The sequence below is a fragment of the Halichondria panicea genome, chromosome 6 (genome assembly GCF_963675165.1).
Source record: "Halichondria panicea chromosome 6, odHalPani1.1, whole genome shotgun sequence".
NCBI lineage: Eukaryota > Metazoa > Porifera > Demospongiae > Suberitida > Halichondriidae > Halichondria > Halichondria panicea.
Window position 1 is genome coordinate 269,424 of NC_087382.1, and position 14,603 is coordinate 284,026.

The window sequence follows — 14,603 nt, forward strand, 5'->3', positions numbered from 1 at the left end:
GACTAAAGGCCTCATCATCAGCTTCATGGGAGCTTTTGCTCCTTCTTTTGCCCGATATAATATTATTGCTTACCCCCAACAACAATACTGAATTACTACATGCAGCTGCAGTACGGCTCTATATAGCCTTAACTCCCAAAATCTGTATGCATGTCTACATGTAGCTGTTAAAGGAAATCTGAAACTTACCACAAGATCGTTCTTTGTATCGTCTTGTTGTGATAGCATAAATTGTGTGATGCAACCTTTTCTCATTGTTATAATTTATACACATTAACACTTCACCCTTACAATGTATATACAAAATTAATGAACAACGGAACATGAAATAATAATTGTTCAGATGCATCGCTATAGCTTAATATAATATTGACAAGTATTGATAAGTTAAATTTAATTAATCATTAGATCTCCAGAATTCTTTCGATGACATTTTCTAAAGCAGCTGTGTACTATTATAGTTATCACAAAATGAATTGCAAACAAAATGCCACCAATGATAAATGAAAGGAGCGGAATGTCCATTCTTTGTTTCAACTCGATATTGAGTCTATAGCTGGCACTTGTACTGCTGGGGCATTGATTCCTATCAACATCAAGCAGTATACAATAATCAATTGCACTGAAATCAAATGATTGTGAGAAATCAACAGTGAAAGCATTTTCATTTGTTGTCAGTGGAGTCCTAGGTGTGTACATCTGTCGAATAGCTGACACATTATACGTAATTGATTTCAGAATGAAAGAATTCCTAAATAATTGATCGGAGCAGAAAGCATAGTACTCAGAATTGTTAACTCTATAAACAGGTAGTGTCTCTCCACGTAGCCCTCGCTGACATGTGTATGTTGCCCTGGGGGGTTGCTCACAATCTCCAAAGACACGGTCGCAGTTGGTAGTCGTAGATTCAACATACCACACATCAATAAACTCTTTCACCGAATCGTTATGTGCACCTAAAGTGATGTTGAAGGTTGAGCCTTCCAGTAGATAGAACGGTGAAGCTAGGAGATTATTCATATCGAACTCTTGGGTCACCATAGGCAACGTTTGACAAGTTTGATTGGTCAATACATACAGACCAGCAGTACAGGGCGATACTTGTTGCTGTCCTACTGTAGTGAGACGAAAGGAGGCAGACGATATCCAAAATGGATCAATACCCAAGTCAACCTCGGCCATTAGAGCGTCCCTTCGTCCTGTTATCATAACGGGGAGACTCGTTCTTGTCTGAGGTACTTGAGAGAGCACAACGGCAACAATAATTCCCAGAACTAGCCAGATCAACGAAGCGGAATATGCGACAACCCATCGCCAGTTCATCTTCAACGCCGTCAATGCCCTGCTGCTTTTAGAGGGTAGGGATACTTCTGGAGGCTGAGAAGCTGTGTGTGTGTGTGCTGTGTGTGTGTACAGGGGAATAGCTGACGTTTAGTGTTGATAAGGTAATGCAAACCATAATATCAATTTAGTATAGCATTAGTACATACCTATATATGTATAATTATGCTCAACGTTCACAAAAATCCCTTGCATTGACCTTTTGATGAACACTGGTATAGCACGTATTACTTACAATACAGTTTATGTGATGCACATTGTTGCCCTATAGCCTCGTCCCCACACCTTCCTCTCCTTGTTAATGTCACAACGACTGACTTATTTCATATGGCGTACGTGGTTATAATTTCTGCTACTTTAATATGAGGACCAGAACTAAACTTCTTAGCGTATAGTGGTTAGAAAGCTGACCTGTTGGTTGACTTGAGTTGACAGGAGGTGGTAGTGCTGCTCCATTTAGTGCTGCTCCACATGTGCCTGTGAACAATGGAGCAATAACTAGTTTAATAATAAAAGCAGTCTTATCGTAGCTGCTATATTATACACTAGCAGTTGTCATGACATCAGGTGGATGTTATTGTATACATTATTTACAGTGTGATAAACATGTATACCGTATTACTAGAATTTTTGCGAGCATCAAACATAATAATGCGAACTTTATCAATAAAATCGCAAAACCTAATTAATGAAAGCACCGCGGGTCCTCGGTGGAGGTGCCAAAGTTACATAACATAAAGCTACTAATAGCTAGCTTTTATACACACATTGATTATAATTATCATTTTTAATTTTCCTGCATGCAGAATCCAGGTAATGATTGACGATGATTGTTGTTAAAAATGATCGATGCCAAAAGTTCAAGTCTAAAATTAATGGCTGAGCAGAGCCTTGCAGCTACCAATAGCTAGCGTTCTAGTATAGAGCTATCTACTAAGTAGAGTAGCAACACTCGGTGAACAAGTTTTACTACGGACTCCTCTGAAAAGGCTCCAATGGCATTCCAAGTGAGCAAAACTAGGCATAACTTGAGAACGAAGCTTTATTTTGCAAATCCACAAATACGAATCCAAGAAAACATGACTAGAAGCCTATAGAAACTCTTACTTGCACTTCATTGATCCTTGAGCAGCTGTAACAGTCTACACACACACACACATGCACACACACAAACACACTACCATACACCTCGCTTGCGCATGCGCACCGAGGCATAATTATTATTACTAAATACACAGTATCCTTGCCAAAACGCAATAGCAAAGGGTCAACTTTTTGATCTGCTGATTTGGCTCATTCGCAAAGGTTTTCACCTGCAAAATATTCTGTATGAGAATTGATTTTACAGCTCTTACGTGTTGTGCTATCATTTTTCATTTCCTTTTTCGTTTCCTCATAATCACCCTCGAGCAGTTTAACCAAGTCTTCATGAGCTTTTCCAGCCTCTTTATAAGTATTCTTCAGGCACTCAATGAACCTCAATAAATAATCGTATTGCTCACACTTCGGGATAGAGTCAATAATACGGTTTCTCTTGTCAACTTCAGTTTGTAAATCTACGTAAGCTTCTTGTGCGTCTTGGGGAACTATTTTAGCTTGCACTAAAAAATCAAAAGCCACTCTGATGCTAAGATTTTTTCGGATGCTTTCCTTGTTCTTTCTCCACACAGTGTCTGAGATCAACTTCTCTCGACTTTTTCCTATAAAGTAAGCCAGCATGAAATAATTGACTAATTTATACTATAGAAAAACGCTAATTAATCAATTACAACAGAACCTGAAAGAAGCGAGTGGAGTAATTATATATATAGCATAATTATTATTATGAGCTATTTAACGCACCTTGTGACTCAGCCATTAACATTAACAGGATCGTGGGAGAGATGACTGAATAAACTAACTTCAGGGCAGCCCTGACACGTACTTGTGGAAACAAAGAAGCATGAAAAGTGAACACACTTATATGGTCGTCACGAAATCTATTATCACTATCAGGTGATTGTGACCACGTGCATTTGTTAAAGTTATATTGCATGGCATACAGGATTTTCTTATATAGGTCTGGATGTTTAGTGTGTAGCTACTTCAGTTCATTGCATGACTGGTAATAATTCATGGTGCTCCAGATCTGAATGTTGACATGCATGCATGGTAGATAGGTAATTATGGCCTTAAGTAATTAATTAAGTACAGATTTTATTTCTCACCTCTCACCAAGGCTGGTAGATCTAGATCGATCTATGAGATCTAGTTTAAAAAGTTCTGCAGTGGCCTATTAAACAGTAGCATAATTATAGTCTAGTCAGCTAGTCCTGTTCTGTTCATTTCCTGCACAAACTCCTCCTATATCATCCTAGATCTAGATTGAGAAAGGGGTGGGGCTGCTCTAGCTTGCATAGCTCATGGGAATTACTTTTAAATTTCTTCCCCTTTTAGTGTGTGTTCATTGTTCAAGCTTTCAGAAAGGATAAGCATATACTGACCCCACATCCTAGCTATAGCTAGCAAACTACATTAGTGGTTAAAGCAGCACATCTGCATGATAATTATCTACAATAGATAGTTCTTGAAGATGGGTGACTATCCCTTGCAGATTATCATTGATGGAACCCCACCTCTCGACGCAAACACTCTGAAGAAAGCAGTGATCAGAGTAAGTCATCTTTCTAGAAGGTTTTCCATATAAGGTCATGCTTGCAAAACTTAAGACGATACCCAATCCCCGACGTTTTGTATACACAGTACTTATTCTGTAATCTGCTCCTGTTATTATACACATACAGTTGACTGTACATACATGCTTGCTCTATAGTACAGTGAAACCATAATAATAATTATTGTTACTTTGCTCTGATTATAGAAATTGGGCTCTTCAGGAAGTTTTAGCTCCAATACGTTTCCCATTCGAAACCTTGCCTACCAGACTATTAGTGGCAACCTGACATGCTCGGGAGATTCAAATACAAACAAGCCATGTTTGAATGTAACTGTCACTATCTTCAACGTTGGAAGTCTTGACGTACCAGAGATTGTGAAAGAAGCTTTGCACTTAATACAGAGGGGTCTAGAATCTTGTATACCTGATTATGCGTAAGTTTATAATTATAGCCCTTCAATTCAGGTAAATTATTTTTATGGGTGCTAATTTCTGCGAATTGTGCGAATATAATTATAAGAGTAAAATCGCAAAATTTGTACTTGCAGATAATGGAAAATGCAATGATAACACCATAAAAAATTTATCATGCGAGTTAATTAAAAACGCTATGAATAACATTAATTTCACAACTAAATCGCAGACAAATAATGTCACCATAAGGTATTATAGCTTATGGTGATAATATATCTATAAATACACATAATGTATTCTATAGTCAAATAAAACTACGTATACATTGTGTATGATAATAAGTATCATCGCAAATGGCTGTAAATTCCATTCATGGCCGGTGATATAATATAGTATTGCTACGTCTACAGGGTAATTGTGAACCCAAAGTTTGATCCAAGCTATGCGGCGCTAACAATACTACGAAAAATCGAGGAGATCAAACTTGAAAACTTTGAGAAAGTGAAAGAGGAGCTATATCGAGAGTTAGGAGTGCCTGCTGGTGGATCTTTGCAGCTCAAATCAAAGCTATGATCGATTGAGATGTCTACCAAGAACTATGATAGCTAGCAGCGGAGAACACAAGTATTACTATTCTGTTTATGTAATTTTTGTATGGGTATATATTATTATTATAATTTTTATATAGAGACAATTAAAATACATTATAGTGCTAGGGTGTGTTTGAACATTACTTTTACTTAACGTACTGCATGACACATTATATAAATATTAAGAGGACGGTAATTGCATGGAAACCTCATGCAAGGATTGACATCGCTGATCAGGTTTGTACACTTACAGTACGCGTGGAACCTCTGTTAACAACTACCTCCGATTAAAGGCCAGTTGCTATATTTAACAGCCAGGCACCCAGGTCCCAAATGAACAGTTTGTGTATACAAAGCAACCTCTCAACAAAGGTAAAGGCCTTAAAACATTGTTCCCCAAAGGTGTCCATTATAGAGGGGTTCCACTATAAATCAACTGCTGCAATCATAATAATTGTATAGAAGGTGCTGCATGAAAATAGATACAAAAAAGCATCAACATAGAAGGTGCAAAAAATTGACATACAGACATCTATACGTAATGGTATCTAGCAGTTTCAGGGTGATGTCTGTCATTCTTGTGCTGTGTGGGAGGTGATGGCACTGATGGCGGAGGCTGCAGAGAACAAATTGTGGAACATTATTGGGTATCCACTCCAGTGCAGCAATAAACTATATAAGGACAAGCTAAGTAAGCGAAGTTTATATACAGCCACATGCATTGGGAACCTTAAAATTATAATAATAGCAAAATACATCACCTCACAGGGAAATCATACAGAAAGGAAATACTATAAAAGTCATTGTACAAATGTACCATGAGTACACGTACTGCTCGGCTATTGTATCCTTTTAGAGTGTCCATTGTAGATACGACCTTTTGTGGGATTGGATTGTTGAGATAACAAAGTGTGTGGTTCTAACCACAAGCACCATTGTTTGACACGGCATGCATACCGGGTTCGAATGCGTAGTTAATCATTTATGAAGGATACTGCATGTACTAACTAGCCTGATTGCGTTACTTCTTTATAAATGAAAGACAAAATAATGTGCAACCATTGTGAAAGCTCCCAGTTCAAAAAGAGTATTGCATTTGAAACCCGATAAAATTATAATTATACGGCACCACTATTTTGCTTACCCTAATACTGGAGTTTTTGAGGGAATCCAGCGATGAAATCTGTGGAATGTTAGCCAGAATAATCCCCCGAGCTCCGGTCTGACCGCCTACACCTGACTGGGACCCACTAGCCAATGAAATTCCAGAGAATGCTGATACAACTGGAGCACCTTGTATGACGGGGACAGTGGACTGTTTCATTAGGGTCTTGACGTGGTGACGATCTGTAGAGAGAAGATACATGTATTCATCTCATCAGATCAATGACAATGTAATTACTGCTATCTGCTATCCCATAACTACAATTTGAGTAAGTTGGAGTGCAATAAATTTCAAAATGGCTTGTTTGCATAAAAATTATACGTACCTACGAAAATGCAAAATCATTATTTTAAACGCCTACATAATTACTTACAATGTGGAAATGTGTGGGCGCTCAATAATTATAACAAAGGTAGTACACTAAAATTGTATATACGTACAGTGTATGTACGTAATTCACAATAGACCAGCTTTGAAAATTACCCAAAGTAGCTCAAAGCTGAGCCATGTACGTACATGTATGTGTATATGTACCTGTCTCTTTCATATGAGGCAGCTGGATGGTGTCCTTGTTTTTAGAGTACTTGCTCTTAATGGAGAATGAGCTGATGTGTTTGCCGGGGGAGGCTGCTAGGGGCGACCGAGCCAGCTCATGTGACGTTGTGTAACCCAGTGCTTCACTTAGTCGGTCTGGGACGTTGGGGGAGAGGCGGTTTGGTCTGTGTGAGTGTGTGTGGGTGTGCGAGTGGGTGGGCGGGTATGCGAGTGTGTGAGTGTGTGAGTGTGTGAGTGTGTGAGTGTGCGAGTGGGTGGGTGTGCGAGTGTGTGAGTGTGTGAGTGGGTGGGTGTGCGAGTGTGTGAGTGTGTGAGTGTGTGGGTATGCGAGTGTGTGAGTGTGTGAGTGGGTGGGTGTGCGAGTGTGTGAGTGTGTGGGTATGCGAGTGTGTGAGTGTGTGAGTGGGTGGGTGTGCGAGTGTGTGAGTGTGGATGAATTTCATTTAATAGTGTGTGTGTGTGTGTGTGTGTATGCAGTGAAATTAAGTCATATACAATACACTGTAGGTATGTGAGTACGTAGTTGTAAGTTGGTACAATTACACGACTGTTTTTAAGTGTGTAAGCACTCACCGTCTTGTTCCTATATCGCTGATCAATGAGATGTCAGACGGGTGCTCACTACGTATCCCATACCCCACCTGTTGGCCGGCATTATTCAGCGAAGAGTTCGACACATTATGAACCAGTTGTCTTCGTAAGTTATTCGGAGGTGAGTTATCAATTTGTGGCGCTTGAGGACTTCCCAGCATTTTGATGGAGCTTTGCCGAGACGTGGAGATAGGGGTGTGTGCTTGTGAGGGGGGGTGGGGTGAGAAGGTGCGCTGTGTGAAGTGTGAGGGTAGGTGGGACGAGAAGTGTGTGGAGGGGGCGGGAGCTTTCCCATTAGACATCATGATGCCGTCCAGACCTGCAAGACCAGCGGAAAACAGAATATACAGTACTTAACCATAGTATTCTCAACCAAGCAGGATTTCAGTACATTACCGGATTTGTAAAATATTGATACCTACAGTACGTACTTAGCCACAAACCATGTGTGTGTGTGTGCATGTGGGTGTATACATACTATAATTATAATTATGTATATATTATATTCAGCATCCAGCGAATGAAATGCTGAAACTTAACTAACATTATACGTAAGCAGGTCACCCTGTATTATGATAATACAAAGTTTCCATAGCATGCGTTTCACTTTTTACATGTACAGCCACTGTTGGTCTGCCTAGGATGACTGCTATATGGGTCAAGGGTCAAGGATGACTGCTATATACAGGATTCAGCCAGCTAGGCCCAAAGTCTCTAGACCTGTGTTACTAATTACAATCACACTCACCTGATGTTCGGCGAGGCATCTGTACCGGAGGTGGTGCCTTGCGTTGCTGTGAATGAGAGCTCGTGAGACTGACCCGGGACTGTGTTAGGGGCAGGGAAAGTCCCTGTGGAGGAGGAGGGGGCGGGGCAACCTCCTTCATCTCTGTGAGAGGGGAGAGAGTTATTGACAAAAGTTAAAGACTTTAACGTATGTACTTCAAGACAACAGGTTTATCTGTGCTGCGTATCAGTTTGTACAGAAAAAAATTGCAACTTTCGACAACTTGTGAATGAGATGATAGTCAGCAAAACTAACCAAATCTACACCAGTGCATACACAACACAGGATGTGCTCAGAATGTTTCATATGATGGCTATTGTTAATCCTCAATCAACACACAAAAGTTGCCTCTTTTATGGGGTAAACTACTCGTATAATTATTTTGTGAATAATCCATTCGACTGAATTAGAGTAACACCACTTAGCTTTAATATTGTTGGTTTAAATTGGGCGATCTTTGGCCAACAATCTTCCTGATTACGGTATAATAATTATTAGCATAAAGTGTTAAAATAAGGTTATTTTTCGTTCAGAGGTGGTTGGTATCAAAAACCACCGACCTGAAAAGACCGAAACATACTAACTTAAATTAGCAGATTGGCTCACTTTTCAGTTTCTCTGGTTGAGCTTTGTCTCGGTGTTGTAACAATGACTCTTTATGCTTTTTCTTCTTCTTCTTTTCTTTCTTTGCTGCCACATCATCGCCACCCTCTGGACCAGCGTGACCAGCTGCAGCGTAACCATCTCGCTCCTATGCATAATGAAAGCAGTGTTAATGTGTAATCGTTAAGTAATGGTGAGATCTCACCTTTCTTGGTACCGGATGAGGTTCTGCGGAAATTTTATCACTTGATCTCTGCTTCGAGTCGTGCAAACTTCCATGTATGGTAATACCAAGACTTTTCAGTAACGGATTGTCTTCAAGTTCCTTCTCAACCTTTGACCTCAGTTCTGTGGTGAGTCGCTCGGACCACGATCCCTTTGTAAAAAGCTCGTGTCGAAGCAGCTGTGAACAACTTGGGCGATCGTTGGGGTCCAGTCTCAGGGTCCACTGTGTGTTTGTGACGAGTGTATGTGTGTGTGTGTGTGTGGGGGGGGGATGTGTGGGTGGGGGTGGAGGTGATACAGTAAAGCCTCTGCAATAATTATACCATGAAACCAGTCTATTGTGGTTTCTCTTTAGTAGGCCACTCTTATTATACATACAGTACAGCCAGTAATACGCCACCCTTCTAATGCCATGATTACAGTTGTAGTATACCAGTATAATTATAGATCTATGTCAAGTCTAAAATTCATGAATTGAGACTTTCCACATGCACTGTGTACAATTACTTGCTAGTACTGATAACTGGTTAAAATCTCGCTCTAACCTTGATCATATCTTTGGCTGCCTGGGAGAGTTGTGGGTAGCGCCTTTCTAGTGGCTCCAACTCTCTGGCCTCAGGGAATCGAATACCAACAAACAGAGGGTTACGACTGAAGATCTCACGATGTCTGGCTATCACGTTACCTGCAGTGAGAGAAGGAATGGTATAGCCAGGTCCAGAGTCTCTACATGTTTTGCATTATTCTGTCTCTTTACTTCTAGTACAATCCCCCAACAACCAACGGTAAGCTACATTAATAGAGGGTGAACTGCACCATAATGCGTCAGAGGATGGTCACATGATAGGAAATGACTGTAAAATAATGAAAAGTATCATCATCTTAGCTACCGATACAAAAGTGCATTCATTCCAGAAAAACTGATGCATATGTATACTCACTATCAGAGGGTAGAGAATATTATGCACCAAGCCACACCCTAAACGCTATTACATGTGTATGATTGGTACTGGTTTGAAGATAAATTAATAGGATTGCGCCTGAGTAGCTAGTAGAGTTTAATCACATCTAAACCACACACAATACTGCTCAATAGTACCTAATATAATTAATTATTATGTTATGCAGTTCGAATTCGATTCAGTTTGTCTAATTGACAGTCTTCAATTAATCAGATGTTGCTGATACCTGATTAAAAATTGTGATGAACTCACCAAAGCACTTGGTGATGAGATACAGCTGGTCAATATCTGATTCCCCTGGAAACAGAGGTTCCCCCGTCAGCATCTCAGAGAAGAGGCACCCAACGGCCCAAACATCGACCGTCTTGCCGTAGTTAGTGTCCCCTACTAGTAGTTCCGGGGCTCTATACCAGCGTGTGGCAACATAGTCCGTGTACGCCTCACCAGGGGGGGCTGTGTGGGGGTAGTAAGGGTGGGGGTTAGATTATGGGGGGCTGTGTGGGGGTAGTAAGGGTGGTGGGGGGTTAGATTAGGGGGGGCTGTGTGGGGGTAGTAAGGGTGGTGGGGGGTTAGATTATGGGGGGCTGTGTGGGGGTAGTAAGGGTGGTGGGGGGGTTAGATTATGGGGGGCTGTGTGGGGGGTTAGATTATAAATATTAGCACAACTGTGACAGATTTATAATTACTGAATATGACAAATTGCATTCAAATAATATATGCGTAAAGTGACCTCAAACCGTGAATATCACTATTAATAAAACCTCCCGCATTATCATAATCCCACATATCTCCAATTACAGAAAATGAATATATTTAAATCAACCACTACACACAAATATTTTGCTAGGAGGAGGAAATAAATTATTTGACATCTCTATGTCCTTGTCCCTAAGGCTAGCACTAGCTATGGCCACAAGTTCACTTACCGATGGCTCGAGCAAATCCGAAGTCGCACAGTTTGACCACACCCCTTTTTGAGACGAGTATGTTCTCTGGCTTCACATCACGGTGGATTATCTGAAGCAGGGAAAGTCAGGTGTTATAACGGTGGGAAACATTCCCCTGCGCCTCTATAAGTATACAAATTAGGAAGACACATGAAGCACTTCACCCAGTGAAGTATGTCTATTATTATTGTGGTGTCACCCTCTATAATACAGTTAGGTTAATGGGCCCCAAAGTCTCCATAGCATAATTATGTTTGGACCTGTGTGTTAGCACACCACCTCTTTATTACAGCCACTGTTTGTCTGCCCTTTTACCATTGTAAATAAATATAACACAAGCTTCACTGTACCATGTTTATGACAACTATAATAATAGACACTAATCAAATGTCCTCCTAGGATGCTACGGCATGTCCAATAACTAGCCATGCAATATGTGCAGCTGTACGAGTGGTGGTCTAACAATACTTACATATTAGCTCACAGTGAAACTGATGCATAGCAATATTAAGTATGATCAGGAGAGCAATGACATATTTACCAACAGTCAAGATAATTATAATTGCGACTATTGTAGCTCCCCACGTTCTCTCATTGATACAATTATACATACTTAAAAGTTTTTCCATACATTCGCTCGTGTGCTTACATTGTGGGAGTGGCAGAACTCCACCCCCTTGATGACCTGCCACATGATCTTCTTCACGAATCCCTCCTCAGCACCCATCGGATATTTCTCGAGATCGTCCAGTGCAGTGTGATCCACAAACTCAAACACAAGGTACAGACGCTTCTTCCGCCGAAACACCTCGATCAGGTTGACCAGATTCTCGTGGCGGAGTTGCTGGAGGATATGAAGATATAATTATGGTGGAGTTGGTCCAATTGGGTATATGGATATGGATTTATAGTGAAGCTCTCTTCTGCATGCAGGATAAAGTTGCAAGGTTAATTATAGGTTCTTGCTTCAAGGATAAAAAGATAGGTAAAGTTGCTTCAAGGGTATACAAATAATTATGGTACGTGCTTTTGCTTCTAGATTAGAATAATAATAATGGTAAATTGCATTATTAGATTATGGGATAATTGCTAGGTTACGAGTTGCGTTTCATTGCAGCAGAGGATCTATACAATGTCATATTCTCAGCTGATCCACAGTCATAAAGTAATTAAGGACGTAATTAGTTGAAAAAATATGTTGTACCCGAATCGGTGACAATGGGCTAAAAGCTTTAGCCTCATTAACAAATTCTTCTTTCAAGGCGCAATATTGATAACACACTGCAAACAAATATTTAGCGCTTAAAGCAACATTCAAACAAACAACATTCAAACAAACATAGCTGTAATGATTCAAAGGTGGAGGAGGCATCTCAACAGGTCAATAGTGATCAATCCATGAGGTTAATTTATGAACAATTATATTATTGAACGCACCTTCAGCATTCGTACTTCACGCAGGGCAATCTTCTTCACCATTTTATCGTCCTCTGTCTCCAGGAACTTCTTAATGGCTACCATTTGTCGAGACTCTTTGTGTCGACATTTCATCACCATCCCGTACGAGCCCTCCCCTATCATACCGAGGTTCTCATACTTCTCCATCACTGATCCACTGGTTAAACATATTTAAATACTCAGAATAAAGAAGTTTACCGTAACTGTACTACTATACAATGGAGCCACTCTTATAGTGACCACCTCTGAAGAACGCCCAACTGCACTACCTAGGAACTTAGGTCCCACATGAACAGTTTGTGTACCTATACATATTAATTCGGAGTTATAGTATGGATTGCTATTCCAGACATTTACAACATTTTATAAGTGAGACCGACATTGACGTGACAATGGACATTGTTATGCCATTTTATATTTATAAGGATCCTACAAGCTTAGTTTCCAAACTTAAGCACCAATTTGAGCTGATCAAGATCAAAACTGAACTCATAGAAGACAAGTGGCTACTACATAGAAGATCTGCTAAGCACCACTGTATTTATATATAGGTTATAGACACACCCACACAATTAGCTTTACCTGTAACAAAACAGCTGTGGTCTCTTTACTTTGGCTGCAGTGAGTAATATCCAGACACCACCTCAACTCTAGTTGTGTAAGTAACCCTGTAGCAGCTTCATATGCTGTGGGGACGAGCTGAGGTTGCCTTAGTGAGCTGGGGATGAATCTACTTGCTGTACTGCTTGAGACACGTGATTTTCTGCAGAAAGAGGGGAGGGGCTGCTCGCTATAGGCGTATGACATGTAGGCGTGTCTTGTATAACACATGGTTGACTCTGGACTGTTTGTCTCAGGGACTCCATTGTATTTCCCGATCCCATGGCCATATGAAACATATCGTCAGTTCCTAACTGACAACAAGTCTAAATCTAGAAGGTGAGTTTATTATTCCAAGCTGACATATTAAAATAATAAACTGTTCATTGCCCAAATCTATTCAACCATCACTCCATTCCGCCCTATATCAGTTCACGATGTCTTCCGCTACTCAAGCACTGATCGTACTGTCCTCCAAAGACCTTCCGGATGACATATCTTTCTTCGTTGCAATCGGTTTCCGACAAGACAGAATATACCCAGCTGACAACCCTGCTGTGGCAATACTGACTGGCCATGGCTTACAAATCCAACTGGACAAGGGAACTGAACCTCAACCAGCTACAATTCACATTTTAACCGATTCTCCAGAGTCCATCTCACCGGATGCAAAAACGGAATTATTTGCTCCCAACGGTACAAAAATCCGGGTCCTTCCGAAATCAAACAAACTCGTAATTCCACCACCTCAGCTGAAATTTGAAGTAAGTTTAGAGAAAGATTCTTCTTGGGTAGTAGGCCGTGCAGGCATGCTCTATCGAGATCTTGTGCCTTCGAGAGTTGGAGGAGCGTTTATAGCTTCTCACATTCACATACCGAATGGAGGTCCGGTACCGGATTTGGTTCACTTCCATACGGTACGATTTCAACTCATATTTTGCTACAAAGGATGGGTAAAGGTGGTGTATGAAGACCAAGGCGAACCTTTCGTTCTGTACCCTGGAGATTGCGTCATTCAGCCACCTGAAATACGGCATCGGGTTTTAGAATCAGGAGATGGTCTTCAAGTTATCGAAATTGGTGTCCCTGCACAGCACATGACCACAGGGGATCACAATATGGAGTTGCCTACAGGTGTGCACAGGCCAGAGAGAGAATTCAACGGACAAAGATTTTGTCATCACACAAAAGACAATGCCACTTGGTCTCCGTGGAGAATGGACGGCTTTGAATTCTGTGATACAGGTGTTAGTACAGCTACTAAAGGAGTCGCTAGTGTGCTCATTGCTCGACCACAACCTAATTCTATTTCGTCTACTTCACACTCCATACACGAGTTCGATATCCACTTTACGTTTCTGCTAAAAGGAAACGTTGATGTTAGCGTTGAGGGCAAAGAACGTCAAGCTTTAACTGACGGAGATGCTTTTACTATACCTTCAAATGTTAAATACGAATATTCGAACTGTTCGAATGATATGGAACTGTTAGAAGTCTCAATAAAGTCAATTTGAAATTTATATATGAATTCATGCTACATGTATAATTATGTTTACGTTGATATGGCACTATAATTATAGATAATTAACGTTTGTATATATAATTTGATACATCACTGTTACTATATATATATGTACGTAGATACTCTCTACAAATACAATATTTACGTAATTATAATTATGCATGTGACTTTAATGTCAAACATAATC

The 14,603-nt window shown here is 40.4% G+C and overlaps 4 protein-coding genes across 5 annotated transcripts; 2 read left to right on the forward strand and 2 right to left on the reverse strand.

Annotated features, from left to right (window-relative positions):
* Positions 1–254: 254 nt before the first annotated feature.
* Positions 255–3,689, reverse strand: LOC135337626 (uncharacterized). 2 transcript variants are annotated; one of them, XM_064533595.1, is made up of 5 exons: positions 3,549–3,689; positions 3,184–3,264; positions 2,697–3,041; positions 1,753–1,818; positions 255–1,385 (listed from the first exon to the last, which is right to left on the reverse strand). In XM_064533595.1, the coding sequence occupies exons 2-5, from the start codon at positions 3,203–3,205 to the stop codon at positions 394–396; spliced, it is 1,425 nt and encodes a 474-aa protein (XP_064389665.1). In that variant the 5' UTR covers positions 3,206–3,264; positions 3,549–3,689; the 3' UTR covers positions 255–393. The 2 variants fall into 2 exon arrangements, with proteins under 2 accessions (XP_064389665.1, XP_064389664.1); XM_064533594.1 differs by having other exon boundaries at positions 255–1,400.
* A 50-nt stretch (positions 3,690–3,739) lies between these two features.
* LOC135337655 (uncharacterized) lies at positions 3,740–5,133 on the forward strand. The gene is made up of 3 exons (XM_064533642.1): positions 3,740–3,994; positions 4,202–4,431; positions 4,822–5,133. The coding sequence occupies exons 1-3, from the start codon at positions 3,914–3,916 to the stop codon at positions 4,982–4,984; spliced, it is 474 nt and encodes a 157-aa protein (XP_064389712.1). The 5' UTR covers positions 3,740–3,913; the 3' UTR covers positions 4,985–5,133.
* A 351-nt stretch (positions 5,134–5,484) lies between these two features.
* On the reverse strand, positions 5,485–13,047 carry LOC135337615 (cyclin-dependent kinase-like 3). The gene is made up of 13 exons (XM_064533584.1): positions 12,877–13,047; positions 12,274–12,451; positions 11,486–11,680; positions 10,816–10,906; positions 10,142–10,342; positions 9,473–9,612; positions 8,908–9,150; positions 8,706–8,850; positions 8,061–8,201; positions 7,295–7,631; positions 6,701–6,885; positions 6,146–6,348; positions 5,485–5,617 (listed from the first exon to the last, which is right to left on the reverse strand). Exons 2-13 carry the CDS (start codon positions 12,439–12,441, stop codon positions 5,534–5,536), a joined length of 2,133 nt encoding a protein of 710 aa, XP_064389654.1. The 5' UTR covers positions 12,442–12,451; positions 12,877–13,047; the 3' UTR covers positions 5,485–5,533.
* A 54-nt stretch (positions 13,048–13,101) lies between these two features.
* On the forward strand, positions 13,102–14,510 carry LOC135337638 (uncharacterized). Its single transcript, XM_064533605.1, has 2 exons — positions 13,102–13,233; positions 13,326–14,510. Exon 2 carries the CDS (start codon positions 13,332–13,334, stop codon positions 14,406–14,408), a length of 1,077 nt encoding a protein of 358 aa, XP_064389675.1. The 5' UTR covers positions 13,102–13,233; positions 13,326–13,331; the 3' UTR covers positions 14,409–14,510.
* The last annotated feature ends 93 nt before the right edge of the window (positions 14,511–14,603 follow it).